General features: G+C 46.6%; 1 protein-coding gene across 1 annotated transcript in view; it reads right to left on the bottom strand.

Annotated features, from left to right (window-relative positions):
* Positions 1–16848, bottom strand: part of ST6GAL2 (ST6 beta-galactoside alpha-2,6-sialyltransferase 2) — a 93625-nt gene that overhangs the window by 40498 nt on the left and 36279 nt on the right. The window contains exon 2 of the mRNA XM_023211501.1: positions 6484–7483. Within this exon, the coding sequence (XP_023067269.1) occupies positions 6484–7426 (943 nt within the window). The 5' untranslated portion in view covers positions 7427–7483. The remainder of the gene's footprint in view (positions 1–6483; positions 7484–16848) is intronic.

The following is a 16848-nucleotide window of genomic DNA, read 5'->3' as shown; positions in this document are numbered from 1 at the left end:
GAAAGAAAGAAAGAAAGAAAATTAGCTGGGCGTGGTGGTGCATGCCTGTAATCCCAGTTACTCGGGAGGCTGAGGTAGGAGAATCGCTTGAACCCAGGGGGCAGACGTTTCGGTGAGCCAAGATCGTACCATTGCGCTCCAGCCTGAGCAACAAGAGTAAGACTCCGTCTCAAAAAAAAAAAAAAAACAGAATTGAAACACCACATTGGTTAGTATCACCATGGAGTTCACCAGTTTTTAAAGTCTGGATAACTTCCAAGTTCATGGTTCAAAGCTTGAATTTTATCATTGGCAAGAAATACTATCAGTTATTTTCCTAAAAGTGACACGCTCCCTTGATTCCTTTTTGAGAACTTATCTGTCAAATATCCAAGTCTGAATAATTAACATTTCTTTTCAAGTTGAAATTGCAATTACACAGGGGCTTTTCCTTTGTGAACTGGCACACATAAGCGCTTTTCTCCTATTTCCCCATGTGTCCCACTGAATCTGAAAAACCGTGTATTCAAAGGTTGAGCTTTGGGTTCTGTGGCCCTGACTTGTGCTAAGAAGCCCCAGTCTCAGGCATCATTGTGTTTGTACCACCAGTGCAAATGTCAACAACGGGAAAGAAAAGAACTCTGAGTATACTCACGACAATAGTTTTTTTCTCGTGGACCCTCGAAAGGGCCTTGGAAAGTCTACGGGTAAGCTTAGATCTCACTGTTCCAACTGCCAAGCCAGGCCAAAGTTGCAGACAGTGAGAGGAGACTCCAGACAGCGAGGTGACTGCACGTACTGGGAGGGAGTCACCCCAAGCCTGAGGGGAAGTGTGATGCCAGCAATCCTCAACCCCAATTCTCTCCAAACCACGCTGCCCACCCCTCAGACACAGCCCAGCCAAGGGCCCCAAGCGGTGGGTGCATTTCTATTCGTTGACTAATAAATCTGAATTAATTGCATCGCCCTTGAAAACATCCCAGCATTTAAATGCCCGTTGTCTTATTGTGGAGCTGTGCTCTAAACTATCCAAGGACTTCATGAGGCACAGGGCACAGAAAGATAAAGCAGTGTAATTCCTTTGGAGGCGTTATTCGTCTGCACAGTTAAAAGTCCACCTGCAGCCGGGCGCGGTGGCTCAAGCCTGTAATCCCAGCACTTTGGGAGGCCGAGACGGGCGGATCACGAGGTCAGGAGATCAAGACCATCCTGGCTAACACAGTGAAACCCCGTCTCTACTAAAAAATACAAAAAACTAGCTGGACGAGGTGGCGGGCGCCTGTAGTCCCAGCTACTCGGGAGGCTGAGGCAGGAGAATGGCGTGAACCCGGGAGGCGGAGCTTGCAGTGAGCCGAGATCCGGCCACTGCACTGCAGCCTGGGCGACAGAGCGAGACTCCGCCTCAAAAAAAAAAAAGGCCACCTGCGTGGAGACGACAGGGAGGCAGGGTCATGTAGGCTTGTGGCTAGGCCCAGTGCAAGCCCTCTATGAACAGCCTCCATGAGCAGCGTGGGGTGGGGATGGAAGGGGAGGGTGCACTGAGACTGTCGTCTGTCACACAGACATGTTTTGTAAACGTACACCTGGCTGTGCATGCCTTGATAGTGCACTGTGAGAACAGAAGCTGTCCATTCCTATTTAGACAAAAAGGAATAGGTCAGACAGCAAACACAAGGGGAAGAAAGTCAAGTTTCATTTCTGGAGAAGGCATTCCCAGGCCAGAACCATGCTGTGTTGACCTTGAGAATGGAGCCAGACAAGTGCATCCATGGAAGGAAAAGTAAAGTCCTTCAAGGAGCTGCTGGGCCAGCAAGCCCTCCAGCATCCGGTCACTGCCCTGCCCTGGGGCCCATCCCCCACATCCTCCTCCTCTCCTACGCTGATGAGAAAATCACACAGCAGGAGAGCAAGCCTCCAGTCACTAGAGAATGGCCTGCCTGGGATTGGACAAAGCGATGCTTTCCCATCACCGCGGAGGCCCTGTTTTTCCCCAGGACCTGTAACCCTCACCTCTTGACTTACTTCCCTCGCAGCCTCAAGCCCAGGCTCTGGACTGATCTCTACAGCAACTATCTGCAATGGCTGTGCATTGCCGGCACAAGGGTGAGAGCTGGTGTTTCTGGAGACCCACACTGGGGTTTGAACCCAGGCTCTGCACACGTGACTGGAGGTATTTCCTTATCTGTAAAATGGGAACAAACTTATCTATCAGTTAGGGTTGTAAGGTTTACAACAGTTAGCACAAAAAGAGCATTTTGGGCTGGGCACGGTGGCTCATGCCTGTCATCCCAGCACTTTGGGAAGCTGAGGCAGGAAGATCACTTGAAGTCAGGAGTTCAAGATCAGCCTGGTCAACATGGTGAAACCCCCATCTCTACTAAAAATACAAAAATTAGCTGGATATGGTGGTGGGCACCTGTCATTCCAGCTACTTGGGAGACTGAGGCAGGAGAATTGCTTGAACCTGGGAAGCGGAGGTTGTAGTGAGCCAAGATTGTGCCACTACACTCCAGCCTGGGCAACAGTGGGAGACCCCCTCTCGGGGAAAAAAAAAAAAAAACATTCTGAACAGGGCCTTGTCTGTACTATAAGTGGTATCTATGATTACAATTATTAAGTGAAGTCTAATTTTCAGAGTGGCTTGCAAGGACATCTAGGAAGATGATCTGCCTTCCAAGTTGGCTTCTCTCTTCTGTCCCTATGAGCCCGTGTACTCCCTGTAGCTCTCACCACCTGTACACTACGCTGTTTCTCACTTTCACATGACGCTGGGCTTTCAGCTTGGTCTCCTCTCCCTGGAGCAGTCTTTACCAACCCCTTCCCTCTGCCCAGCCACCAGCCCTCAGGGGAGTTAGGAATTCATCGTCATTTCTGCCTTGTCAGTCTACATATCTCCCTGTCCTTCTCCAATCCACAACACGGGAATTGTCTGTTTACCACTGAAGTGTGCCAGTATGGATGGTCGGGCCCGTGACCTCTTCAGTTTTGTGTCTAGCACAGGATCTGGTGGAGAGTTGGTGACCAATAAATAACGCTCATTGGAAGAGCATATGGACTGCTTTCTTCTTTCTTGCTTTTTTTAAAAGTAACAGGACACGTCAAATCTCAAGCCCTCTCCACCAGTCTATGCATCCCATCCCCAGTCTCTCCCTCCACGTCCCACTTCCCATGCACTTGCCAGAATTTGAGTTTCAAGTACACAGATCTTGGTTTCCCACATGAAGGCTATCACTGGGGGTTTAGAGCAGAACTTTCTCCTCTGTAACGTGTTTCCACATGGATGCCCGTAGCACTGCACAGAAGCAAATTATTATTGCTTATATGCAGGGGTGAAAACAGATCATCTTATGACTCTAGGAGAGAATGATCCAGGTTTCCAAAACAATTAGTTTGTTTTTCAATAACATATTTATAGTGGAAGTGTTTACAAATGCTATATTTTTCTAACCAAAACCTATTCCTTTGTATGACTCAGTTCCAACAGAAGGGTAGGGGGATGGGGGCCGCACTGCCAGTGGAACAAACACCAGCGGGAGCTAAAGGGCAGCCAGTAAGCAAACCTGAGACTGACTGGGTCTTCCCTGGACATAAGCGTGTAGAGGTGGCCTCTTGGCAGAGCGGAGGTAGGGCTGATAAGCACTGACCATCTGAGATACTTTCTAGCTCTGTCTTCAATTTTTCATAAGATTGTGATCTTTGGTAAGTCTTTTGATCTTCACTTAGCCAATTCACAAGTAGATACTTAGGGGCCAACATGAATTTGGCTACAGCTGCCCCCAATATTCTAAGCTGCCTAAAGGAATCTGCTGCCAGAGTTTGTTTGTATTCTGCAAGCCATTCATAACTACGTGGGTTTGCTTGCATATATTCAGGTGAACAGGAAGGAGCGAGGTCGGCACCTGGCATGTAAACTGCTGATGCTGAGATACCAACTTATACAAATGAAACTTTTTGTTTATACAAATTGAGCCACGCTATGGTGACATGTTCTTAAGATAGTAGATACACAATCTGATCCAAAGGACCCTAGACAAAACAATAAAGAGAATTTTAAAGAAATTTCCAGGCATGTTCTTCAGTTGTGATTCTACCGTTCTTAAAGGCATGCAAAATAAATTAGATTTGGATACTAGAAATTAACAAAGATATAACTGGCATTTCAAGTTTCCCAGAAACATGGACTTCTCAGTGTCTCTCATGCTCTCTTCCAAATTCTAGAGTTTACAAGGTTCTGGTCAGGGATATTTACGCAGAAATAAAGAACAAGGGACTGCTCACTGGCATGCAAGAGCAATCCGGATCTTCACCTCTGATGCAGAGGTGGTTACAACAAAACCAAACCGGAAGCAAGTTACTGCCTGCTTCAAGCATAATACTTAAATTCCTTCTCTACATTATTAATATTGGCCCTCAGAAATGAGAAAGAACTGTGGTGTTATTTCACCCCGGGGACCTCTAAACCACTGCTTCTTCTTAATAAATTGCAGGCTGCTCTGCTCTGGCTTTGGCTACAAGCTTATGTGACACAGGGACTGTGTTATTTATTATGAGCCTGCTGTAATATCAGCACAGGGACACAGGGACCCCAGACCTTGATTCCAGACTCACTATCTTGTTTTTTGGTTTTTTTTTTTTAACTTTAAAAATATTTCTCATTTAGCTTCATACCCAAGGACTTCTGCTGAGCTGAGGTCTGGGCTTCTGAGCCTGCCTACAGTGGCTTTACCCTATTCTAAGACAACTCTGGAACATGGGCCACTCTTCAAGGACACAGAACAACTAATGGATCCACTTAAAATGAAGACAACAAAGATTACTTATTTGCAAAGACATTCCCTGAATGTCGCTTCCAGACCAGTTATGACCTAACACTGAGAGTGCACAGGACATGATTGTCTTACATCTGGACTTGAGGCTAATGCTGTATTTGATTCACATTTGTTTTACGGTTCCTAGTACAGAGTCAAGCACATATGAGGGGCTAAACACGTATTTGTCAAATGAATGAGCCTAAAGGGCCAAGCTGCTTGCTGACTGGTGCAGCAATGGAATTAGCCTGGGAACGGGGGGAGTTCTGGGAGCAAAGGGATCTGAAACTGCTGAGGGAGAGCCCAGCTACGGGAACACAAGAGCCTGGGTATCTCTGGCAAGACAGGGTGAGAGGCCGGGGCAGGTAGGGAACTGAATGTGATCCAGCCAGGAAGGGGAATTCTGAGGAGAGCCAATGCTGGCCCATCTGGTGCAGAACCTACACCACTCTGCAGGAGGGAAATGTATTTGAACCCTGCCATGCCCCATCAATCAAAAAAGATTAGAACTGGCATTTTACTTCAAAACTAGGAAGAAATAGTGATGGCTAACGTTGTGTGCCATCTTGGCTAGGCCACAGTGCCCAGCTGGTTGGTCAAACACTGGTCTAGATGTTGCTGGGAAGGTGTTTTTAAGATGTGATTAACAGTGAAATCACTAGACTTTGAGAAAAGCAGACAACTCTCACAATGCAGCTGTGCTTCCTCAAGCCAGGTGAACGCCTTAAGAACAAAGACTGAAGTTTCCTTACCAAGAAATTCTGCCTCACGACAGCAACACAGGAGCTCCGCCTGAGTTTCCCATCTGCTGGCCTGCACTACCTATTTCAGACTTGCCAGCCTTCACAATCACGAGAGTCAAGTCCTTAAAATAAATCTTTCTGTCTCTGTATAGATACATATCCTCCTGGTGTGAGTCTCTGGAGAACCCTGACTGATACAGGAGTCGGGAAACAGATGTGCTCCAGGGCTCTTGACAGGGATGTGAAGAGGGACCCTGGCAGGGAGGGAGGAAGCCCAGGTGTTGCATGTTATTACCATCTTGGAGAAGGTCCCCGGTAGGTGCACTGGCAGTGCCCCAAAGGTTGGATTTGCGCCAACAGCTGGGAGGCCAGAACTTACTCTCCCATGGGAAAGATGTTCCCAACAGCAGCTGGGCTCTTCTCAGAGCCCACAGTAACTAACATCATCTTCATGCGCCCTGCTCTTTGGAGCTGATGCCCTGATTGAGCAGCTCCTGCTTTCCTGCCTCCTCCTCTTGTTCCCATATTCCCACTGCAAGATGGGTTCGCCCACCTTTAGGGGGCCAGCCTGGGAGCCTATCCATGCAGACTGCGGTTTCTATGGGATACGAAGTCTGAACAGCCAGAAGGACACCGGGGAGCAAGGGGCGGCACTTTCCTTCTACTGCCCACTGGCATCAGCTATGGGGAGGACCCTTCTTGCTCCCCAGCATTCCCCAAATCCTTGCTCTAAGAGTCCCCCGAAGAGCACTTCTGCTGTGACCCCAGAGAGACTCATTCTGCGCCAGCAAGGGGAAATCACCTGAAGAATCTCCAGCTAACATAAGAACCACCTGATGTGGAGACCCCAGCCTGCCCCGCCAGGGAGATCCAGAGGCGCGCACTGAAAGAACCAGCTCCCAGGGACACACTGGCTCAAGACAAGGAGACCTGGTCCCCGCACTGAGACCTACCTATTTCCTCGCCCAAGGAGGAGTTGAGGATTGAGCCTGCAGACATGACGACAGCGCAGCTGCGCAAGCCGCGCGGGTGCAGCTGGCTCAGGGGCACGGCCGGCACCAGGCGCCGCCAGCCCAGCGCAGAGAAGGGCGCCTCAGTGCCGTCCAGCGTCCGCACGGGCGCGCGGCTCCGCAGCTGGCACAGCAGCTGTGCCCTGCTCAGCCCGGTCTCCCGCTTCCCGCGGAAGCGCACCCCGTGCTTGTTGGCGGTCAGGTAATCCTTCATCGCCTTCTGCAGGCGCGGGTTCAGCATTTTGGAGGAGACGTTCCCCTTCCAGAGCCGGTACAGGAAGGCCCTGGACATGGAGGAGTACAGCCTGTCGCCGTCGTCGCCCTCCTCCAACACGTGGCTCCTTCTCTGCCTCCGGTGCCTCTTCTTCACCCGCCTCCTCTGGACCTGTGCAGCCGGAAAAGCCCCATCCCGCGGGCCTGGCTCCCCGGGGGAAGGGAATCCCAATGTCCCCTGAGTGTGGCTGTGCCACCCTGGCTGCCCAGCAGCAAAAAAGTAGTCGTCATCCTCCGGGTAGAAAGCACTTTGAGATTTTCTTCTCACCTTGGATGAAAAAAACTCTTCATGTTCAAACCCATCTTGGGACTGGGCCCATTTCTGCGGGTCTCCAGGCCCCGCGTGAAGGGAACCGGCTGGGTGGGCGCGGGACAGCGCCTGGCGTGCGTCCAGACCCCCAGGCGGGGAGGGCTCATGCGCGGCGCCCATGATGGCCCGCTGCTTCCCCTGCACCGGCAGGAGCCTCCTGGTCTCCAGGAAGGAGAGGGAGCTGGGTACAGGCTCAGCGGGGTTGCTGTCGGTGAAGTAGATGAAAATCAGCAAAAAGAGGAGCCCCCAAGCGAATATTCCGAAAAGCATTCGTTGTCTCCATTGCTTCAAGTGTGGTTTCATGGCAGGTCTCTGCGGTCAGCACCTTGTGTCTTAAAGCAGATGGGTGGCAGAATGAACCTGAAAAACAGCCAGATGGCACAGTTAGCCAACATAGGGCATCTGCTCAGATGCTGCCGGGGACATTCTATCCTGGGCAGTGTTTCTGTAGGTGGTGGAGTGGGGTTGTAGAAGGGGCACTAGAAACCAGAATCATCCAGGAGTTTCAGCTAAATCCAGGTGTCATATCTGTCTCCCGCCCCAACCCCATCTCCCACCAACCTCTGCAAAACAAGGGATCTCACCATTTCAGGTGAGTCTTTGGAGAAAGGCGATGGATGAGTGTATATTTGCAAAATACTCCCCATGGGACTCAGGGACAAGTCTGCCTTCCCACTGGTAAGACAGTATGGCCCCTGCCCACAAGTTCCCCCTACTTTTGAGATTGTAGAATTCCAATTTGATAAAGCAAACCCAGAGAGGTACGCATAGTTTGCCCTCTCTTGTCTGCTTATCAGACCACCAAAAGCTCACAGCTCACAGATATTACAGTAGCTGCTGTGCACTTCTAAGGAGTGACAACCATATCTGATTCTTCCTGTTCTCCCCAGTCTGGAAGGCTGCCTAGAACATAGCAGAAGTCCGCCGATGGCACTGAATAAAACAATGCTTCACTGACTGTGTCTATGGGTGAATGTTATTTCAGGGTGCCTGAACAATGTCCCCAAGACTACCCTCCTACTTCACCCTTACCATGAACTTTTGGTGAGATAAGAGGGAAGTACATTAAAACTTTAAATAGGAGGAGAGATGAAGAGAGAGTTTGCTGATTCTAGATGAGACTCAGAGAAAGGGTAACAAAAGGGGCAGAGATGAAAAGTAGGATACAATGAAAGACAGAATGAACCTCTCCTCTGTACAGCATTGCAACTAATATGTGTTGCTATGTGGGTAGCACAGCACTTGGTACCAAAGGAAACAATAAAACATTAATAAGAAATGCTCCTAACTTCAGGAACTTAAGCAAAGTCTTGGAAAGGGAGTATAACCCAAAGTATGTTTGTGGAATAATAAAATAATAATTAAGCTTGCTGGAACTTCAAGCTGAGTACAAAGCCCAGCACAGACAGATATTCAATAAATATTGGCTGGGTAAATGATGTGAGCTTGTGTTTGTGTGTGTGTTTTGCAGAGGGCCTTGTGTGTCTGTGGCGATGCATGGGTGTTTTGGTGGGGATGCTGAAAGAAGAAGCAAGACCATTTGGGGAAAACATAATTGGAAAGCTATCCTCTTCCAGCTGTGGAGGGTCTGTAGTCCCTACCTGGATGTGTGGGACACATGCCATATAAGACATAGGGAGAAAGTGAAGTTCTGAGAGCAAGGGAGTGATACACTGGTTTCACAGGCTTTCAGGAGATTCCTTGGTGGCAGGTAAGGCAGAGAAGAGTGCAGGGAGGCAACACAGACTACAAGGAGGTCACTAGTAGAAATCAGATACTCAGAAAGTAGGGTGATTCTGAGGGGAGGGTCTGCCAGGGGAAATCTGTGACCCCCATACTCCTTCCCCAGTACAGGCTGACCAATGCCAAAACACAAAGGCATGTAAGGCATGGCTGTAACACAATGGTTGTATTTTCACTCAAAAAGAAGCAACTGAAAGCAAAATGAATATTCCTACCTCAATGTGGTCACCTTGGGAAGTCATACAGTGTCGCTGGTGGGAAAGGACATGCTAAAGTAAGAAAACTACATTCCTTTTGTAGCTTTATGGCAGGTTAAAGGTGGACACAGATTCTTTGACCCTCCACCTAGAGAGAGGCAGGGTCTGTGTCTCCCCCTGTTAAATAAGGACAGGCTCGATGACTGCTTGGACTAGCAGAATATGGCGGTGGTGATACTACGCCAGTTACCAGGCCCAGATCTAGCATTTTCCACTTCCCGCCTCTCAGAACACTCACTCTGGGGGAAGCCAGATACCCGTGAAGACATGTCCCTAAGCTTAGCCCAGCATACATCTAGGAAACCCAAGCTAGGAAAGTCCACATGGAATGAGAGATACCCAGCCAGCCCCAAGCTATTCCAGCTGTCCCAGCCATCCCAGCCCAGGCACCAAATGTGAAGCACGAAGAAGTCATTCTGGATGTCCAGCCTGTTGCACTTTCCAATGACTCCATCCCCAGCCACCATCTGACTGCAACCCTGTGGAAGGCCATACAGGAGAGCCAGTCTAGCCCAGTCAGTCAATGGTGAGTGATAATGATAGATTGTTGTTCTAAACCACGAAGTTATTTTTTGTTGGCTTTGGTTTGAGATATGTATAGATGTGTATAAATACATTTATATACCTATATATGTATTTGTTTTAAATTTTAGATTCGGGGTACACGTGCAGGTTTGTCACAGGGGCATACTGCACAATGCTGAGTAAACTCCTACATTTTAAGGTGATTTGTTACATCAGCGGATCACTGGAACAGGTTCTAATGGAAATGCTAAATAAGTTCCAAGAATCATCAGTAACATATACAACTATCTTGTACCCATAATAATTAAAAAGAAAAATTAAGCAAAAAAGAAAAAGTCCTAAAAATGCTTCCACCAATTGCAACATTTTCAGATAGGACTGTAGCATCCCCGAGGGATTCTACGAAAAGCAACATTCGCTTACATGTATAAATTGTGGCTTTTAAACAGTGTTTGCTTTATTTTGTATTCACATGAGAGCAAGGCTATAGATTTTATATACAGTAATACATCAAACCTACATAGACAGAATATACTTTAACCAAGCCAGGACCACGGATGCCAAGAAGCGAACGTAGAAGAATTAATACCCGCAGTTAACTTACTATATATACAGGTTTGTGGTTAGCATTTGTTCTGGATTATTTTATTTGGTCTTTCCAGCATCAAATTAGATAGGAAATACTGTCATATCCATTTTCTAGATGAGCGAACTGAGTCCCAGAGCAATTAAGTAACTTGCCCAGGACCACAGAGCTAGCAAGCAGCAGATATTACATGCAAATCCATCTGCTTCATCCTATGGCTCACACCTCTCACACTAAGTTCTAATTCCATCTGATCATACCAACCAAGGCTGTATTTTCTAAATTTACACTCCTCAAACTATCTGTGGTGAAGGATAATTTTTTTCCCCAAACTGTCACTGTGTGATATTTTAATATTTCCATTTCTGAATGTCTTGGCATTGTCCAATTGCTATAAAAGTTTCTAAATGCCTGCTCTCAAGTTCTGCAAACACCTTACCAGGAACTGGTAATGAACAGTTGTGGATGTGCATAGTCTGGGCCCACACTTTGAGGGGCACCTTCCGCATGATCTTTGTAACCTGTCCACCCAGGGACAGTGCTTTGAGCTGTAATGCTCAACATAAAGGTCTAGAAGCTGTTTCTAATATTTCAAGACTTCCATAAGAAATTGCAAAATTATCCTTAATAACAGTTATTCTGTTGCATCCCACTGGGTGCACTGCAGTATAATTCTGACACTTGCTACTGGGAGTTAGTGCAGACCCCATGTGTTAAGGGCTCAGGCCTCCAGAAGACTGCCCTCATTTCACATGTCAGCTATGTGGATTTGCATGTAGTAGTATCTGCTGCTTGCTAGCTCTGTGGTTCTGGGCAAGTTACTTACAAGTTACTCAAAGCCACTCACATTTTTACCTGTTCAACTACCGATCCCCAGACTCCAGGACACACTTCAGGTTTGACAATCTGCTAACATGACTAAAAGAAGTCAGGAAAGCACTATATTTATGGCTATGGTTTTATTGTAAAGGACGCACACAGGGTGAGATTTGGGGCAAATGCAGTTCCACGTTCTTTCCCTGTGGAATCTGGGTGTATCACTCTCCCAGCACATCAGTGTGTTCATGAATCAGAAGCTCCAGTGAACCCCAGAATCTAGAGTTGTTATCAGGGTTCCATTAGATAGGCATGATTGAGTAAATCACTGGCCATGTGAGTGAACTTAATCTCCAGTGCCATTCTTCTCCCTGGAGGTCTGGCAGCCCAAGGTTCAAAAAGCTCAAACCCTGCAATAACCCTACAATTTCTTTTGTCTCCTTTTCCCTTCCCCCCTTCTTCCCTCCCTTCCCTCCCTCCCTCCCTCCCTCCCTCTTTCTCTCTCCTCTCTCTCCTCTCTCTCTTTCTCTCTTTCTCTTTCTCTCTTTCTTTCTTTCTTTCTTGACAGAGTCTCGCTCTGTCACCCAGGCTGGAGTGTACAGTGGTACGATCTTGTTTTACTGCAACCTCCACCAACTGGGTTCAAGTGATTCTCCTGTCTCAACCTCCTGAAACCCTGCAATTTCATCTGGTTGACCTTTCTGGTGATCAGAGCCCAAGGTGAAGCGATCTGGGAAAGCAAAGTAAGTTCCCTCATTAGCAAAATGAAAACAGTCCTATCACTAAGGAAATTCCCCAAGTTTTAGAAGTTCCATGCTGGGAATACCAAGGCTGCAGCAGCTGACTTAAAAGCCAGTCTTTTTGTTTCTAACTGGTAGTCACCATTTCCTGGTTTCCCTGCACTGAGCAACAGCTCTCGTGGGCAACTGAAAAACGAGACAGGTTTCTGATTTCAGCATTTGCCCCAGAAAATATTTTTAAAAAACAGAGGCAAAGATGAGATGTGTGCAGTGATGGGAAGTGCAACAACAACAAAAAAGCGTTGAGCTGTTGGGAGGAGCTCAAAACCTCTGGCCTAGAGGGCTTGGGGCTGAGAGCCAGTGCCCCCCACACCACAGAAGCTAATACGACCTTGGTTTGATGAGTCAAGAAGCTGCAGGAACTCTAGCTGAGAAAGTGAACTTGGGAAATTTCATGGCAGGATTCAAATGATCAGATGTAAAATTAAATAATTCAAATTTAAAATAATTCAAACTTAAAGCTATTGGAACTTGAAATTATCTTGAGCCTTGAGAGGAATGTGGCTATGCCGCCTGCGTCAGACAGCTGCAACTTCTGCCTTTTTGTTCCTGTAAATAATTAGAAAGACCAAGCAGTGCCAGAGATGAGACCCTCTAAGATCATTATACCCCCTCATGGAATAGTAAAGTATTCTTGCTTAAAATGGAACAATCTGTAACCAATCAAACAGCTGTGGCATATACACCTGGTCTGGTATGGAAAATGCTGTGATCTTGCTGGAACTTCTCTGTCTCTGCCTATATAATCGAAACTTTAACTTCTCCGTTTTGGAAACACTGACCCCATTCATCTGCAGTTGGTGCTTTCCCAGGTGGCCAGCCTCAAGCTTTGCGCTCAAATAAACTCTGTACTTAATCGTATTTTCTGAACCTCATTATTTAAGGTTGACACAGATGTAAACTAAAAATAAACTCCTAAGCCCCTCAACTGACCCGACAGACCCTTTGTGGCCAGACGGACCCCAGAGAAATCTGAAAAACTGAATTTCCAGTCATGACTGGAAGGGAGGTCAGACAGGCCTCCAGATACCCTCTCTCCCTTTGGAGTTTGGACACAACTGACCAGGATTAATATTAAAATAGACGTCATAAACCGACCAAACTCTTCGTGGTGATAAGATACCAAATTCCAACCTGGCTCTGGTATAGCATCACATAACAGATAGCAGACCCTGAAGGAAATAAAAATATTTTACCCCAAAATATATTTCTTTGACATATTTTGAAATGGCCAAGCAAAGCTGTCTTTTGTGGGGCAAATTTGCATTGGTAGAGAATCTCCATTAATGCAGCCTACCTTTCCCGTTCTAGGCCTTTCCTGGACCTAGGAGAGATTAAATATGAGTGTGACACCTTTAAAGTCCCAAAAGAGACATGTACATCCATCCTCTCTGAAGGATATTCCCTATGAGGCATCATCTCTATAACAAGAACCTTGGCTTCCACAACCCCTCTTCACTCAGGCATATATTTCTACTGACTTCAAGTCTTGAGACAAAGCTTAACTCTTTCAATCAACTGCCAATCAGTTGGTTGCCAATCAGAAACTCTTTGAATGTACCTATGATCTATAAGGCCCCATTTCAAAATATCCCACCACTTTAGGCTGAACCAGTGCACATCTTTCATGTACTGATTAATGATTGTATCCACAATTCCTGTCTCTCTAAAGTGTGTAAAACCAAACTGTGACCCAGTTGCCTCAGGCACATGTTGTCAGGACTTCCTAGGACTGTTCCCTGGGCCATGGTCACTCACATTGGCTCAGGTTTAAATATCTTACAGGGCTTTTTTGTTTTTCTTTGTATCAACACAGACATAGCCTCCATTATATGAAAACGCCTGGTTTCGAACCAGAAGATGGGAAGCCTTGTTTGACATGGGGAGATGACATGCGAGAAAGGAAGGGAGAAGGATGAGAGGATGTCAGAGGACACAAATAAAGAGAAGAAGCACCTGGCAGGATAGAGGGGGCTGCATCGGTGCCATGACCCTGAGGCAGAGTTTGCTCTCTCTGCCTGCTGTGCTGGGGAGTAGAAAGAAGCAGGATTTGAGAAGCTCTGGGCATCTTTAAAGGAGTATTCCAATGCAAAGAACGAAGACTCTTCATTAGGTGGAGCTTAAGTGGCTCCTAATGCACAAGAATAATAGGAAGGAGTGGATTTGCTGCACTGCCTCAATTTGTGATTAGGTCTCAACTTTTAATAATCCAAAAGCCTCCGCTACAGCCTCTGGAGCTGCAAACCTTCTGCTACCAATTAAGGGAACATTCTCCAAAATGATTAAGTCTCAAGGCAACATCAAATCCTCTGCTAGCAAAATGCTACAGAAATCACGATCTGCACCATGGGTCTCAGTCATCAGCATATCTGTAACAAATCCAGGTTAGAGAGAGGCGAGGGACGCCATCAATGTTACAGCCCTGGATCGTTGTTTTCCTTGAAATGACCGTAAGCCTAATAATAGGAAGGCTTGGCTAAGCAAGAGAAAACACGTCTTTTCCTCTGATATAGTATATCTGAAATAGTATAATTATACAGCTTAAAGAAAGTTGTCAGTAATACTCACTGCCATATCCCATCATTAGCTGGTGTGATATAAATGACATCAGGGGATATAAGAGGCCCATCAGGCAAATTGTCTGTCCCCAGGCACCAATGGGAAAGTGCTCCTTAATCACACCTTCAGATGTGCTTTCTCTGTGATGGTTTAAGTGACTGGGGCTGTCGAGTTCTTGCCAGTTTTCCCCTGGGAAGAGCACTGGCAAGATTATACTCATACTGGATTGGGTGTGACTTTCTTTTCCTTTCCACCGCAATTCTAACATTATTACCTGGCAATGCAAAGGTTTGAATTCCCAGTGGATGTTCGCTGCCTATTTGGACTACTTTTCTCCATTTCCATTCTTTCTCCCTGTTCTTTGCCCTTTCTGGCCAGGCCTCTAGGGAACTTCTATTTTTAGAGGCAAAATCAAAAGTGCCCCTCTGCTGGAAATCACGGCGATTGTTCCACTTGCTTAGGAAGAAGTCAGTATCCATATCTTAGATACTAATTCCCAAACAAAGACACGAGTCACATTTCTTACGGATATTCGAACTAGCACAAAAGAGTGTTTAAATTCTCCTTCAAATTGTTCTGAGAGAAATCCCACTTTCCAAAAGGCACAATTTATTACGAGTTGTCAGATGAAACTATGAAATGTAAACACTGCCACAGAGGAACATTACAATGCAGCTTGAGGTTAATGCAGCTAACTTCTTATTTTGTTCAAGGGCAAAGAGAAGTTAATTCTAGGTCTTACCACTTTAACGATGTCCCTCTTAAGCCTTGTGGTTGATGAGCTTTATTGCCCATTTTCTTGACTGGAGAGTGGTTTTCATTTTTTTTTTTTTTCACACTTTGATTGATGTGTCTGCTATGAATTACCAGCTGCCCAGGTTTTCTGTGGGTCTGAGACACGCTCACGTCCTTTTCTGTGTCGAAGAGTTGTCTGGACTAATGTTAAGTCTAAGTGTTTATTTTAATGTTGAAATAATAAAGAAGATCTAGCATGTAAGCTGTGGGGAGATACTCATGTATCTTAATGGCCTTCAGGAGTCATTTTCTTTCAAGAATCATTTTTTCTAAAATTAGCTCTTGTCACATATCCAAGAAAACATCCAGTCTGCAGCAAAGAGGAAGATACCTCCCTCAGCTGGAATTCTTTTATCTCTTAACACCCTTATTGGCACTTTTTACAAACGGGCCCTTCTCTTTTCTTTCTTTGCTTTTGGTAAATGTGAGAAAGTCTCCAGACTGCTAAAGCCAGAACACCAAGGAGGCACTCCCTCATTCATTCTCCCTCTAGTTTCTGTCTATTCTTAAGCCAATGTCCAGAAGAAAAGAAAGAAAAAGGTCGGCCAGGTCAGCGGAGCCTGTGGTGGGGGAGGCCATCCCCCTCTCTAAGAGTACAGCCCTGCGGGATTGCAAGTCCTTGCCTCCTCAGAAGGGCAGCCCCCCGGCAGGCAGCGCCCCCTCCTTGTGATGGCGCTGTTTGACACCAGAATGCATGGGGCAAGCCCACCTGCTAAGAAGGGCACCGCTGGCCGACCCAGTGATCTCGCTTGGTTGAGTCGTAAGTTTAAAACACTGGTGCCTGGGCTTCCGGTTAGTGTAAAAATTCAGATGTCTGAGTAACCCTCAATGGGGATGCCTGTAAGGTTCCTGAAGGCAGGGACTACACCTTATTCAGTCTTGTATTCCCACCAACCAACGTGGGCTGGCCTGTGGAAGGCTCCCAATAAATATTCCTGAAATCAATGAATGTCTGAAATGAAGAAAATAAGTGGGGAAATGTACTGTAATGGCATTGCCTGACCAGGGGCTGTTGGTTGGTTCTGGAGGGCAAGGGTTCCTCATCTACTGTGTTTCTCAGCCTGGCAGAAGTGTGTGGGTGTCTCCAGGCAAAACCACGGTTAGGCTGTTGCAGGGTTAGGTCCGAGTCATTAACAGCAGTCATGGCAGGAGTCAGCAGGCTGGTGGGTACACGAGCAGCAAAGGTATCCCAGGCTGCCACTGGCCAAATGCCTATGCTGTGCTGGGCACCGTATCTACCTCACTCACATTGTCTCGTTTCAATTCCTCGTCTCAGTTTAATCTTGACAACAAATTCCTTAGTAAACATGATTTGTCTCTAAGCTTAGGCCTATGAAAGCTCCAAGTGGTTCCCTTCCAGTTTACTGTCCCAAAGCCCCTGTCTTTTTTTCACTAGAACACGAAGCCAGAAAAAATTGCTGGAGTCAACTCGAGCACCAGCCTTAAAATTTTAATAAGATTTATTTTTCCTTTTGGCCACAAAGTACTATGTCTAATTTCACTCCAGCTCCCTACATTTAGCAGAACAAGTGATCCTCTGACACCCCTATCTTTGTTTGCTGGAGTAAATGACGTTCCTAGTTAGGCTTTACAATCCACACCTTCGCATGCCCTGCATTTGTCAGAGATACCTTAGTCTTGGGA

This window comes from Piliocolobus tephrosceles, chromosome 15 (genome assembly GCF_002776525.5).
Source record: "Piliocolobus tephrosceles isolate RC106 chromosome 15, ASM277652v3, whole genome shotgun sequence".
NCBI lineage: Eukaryota > Metazoa > Chordata > Mammalia > Primates > Cercopithecidae > Piliocolobus > Piliocolobus tephrosceles.
Note: the sequence above shows the minus strand (reverse complement) of the source record. Positions and strands in the feature narration are given on the sequence as shown.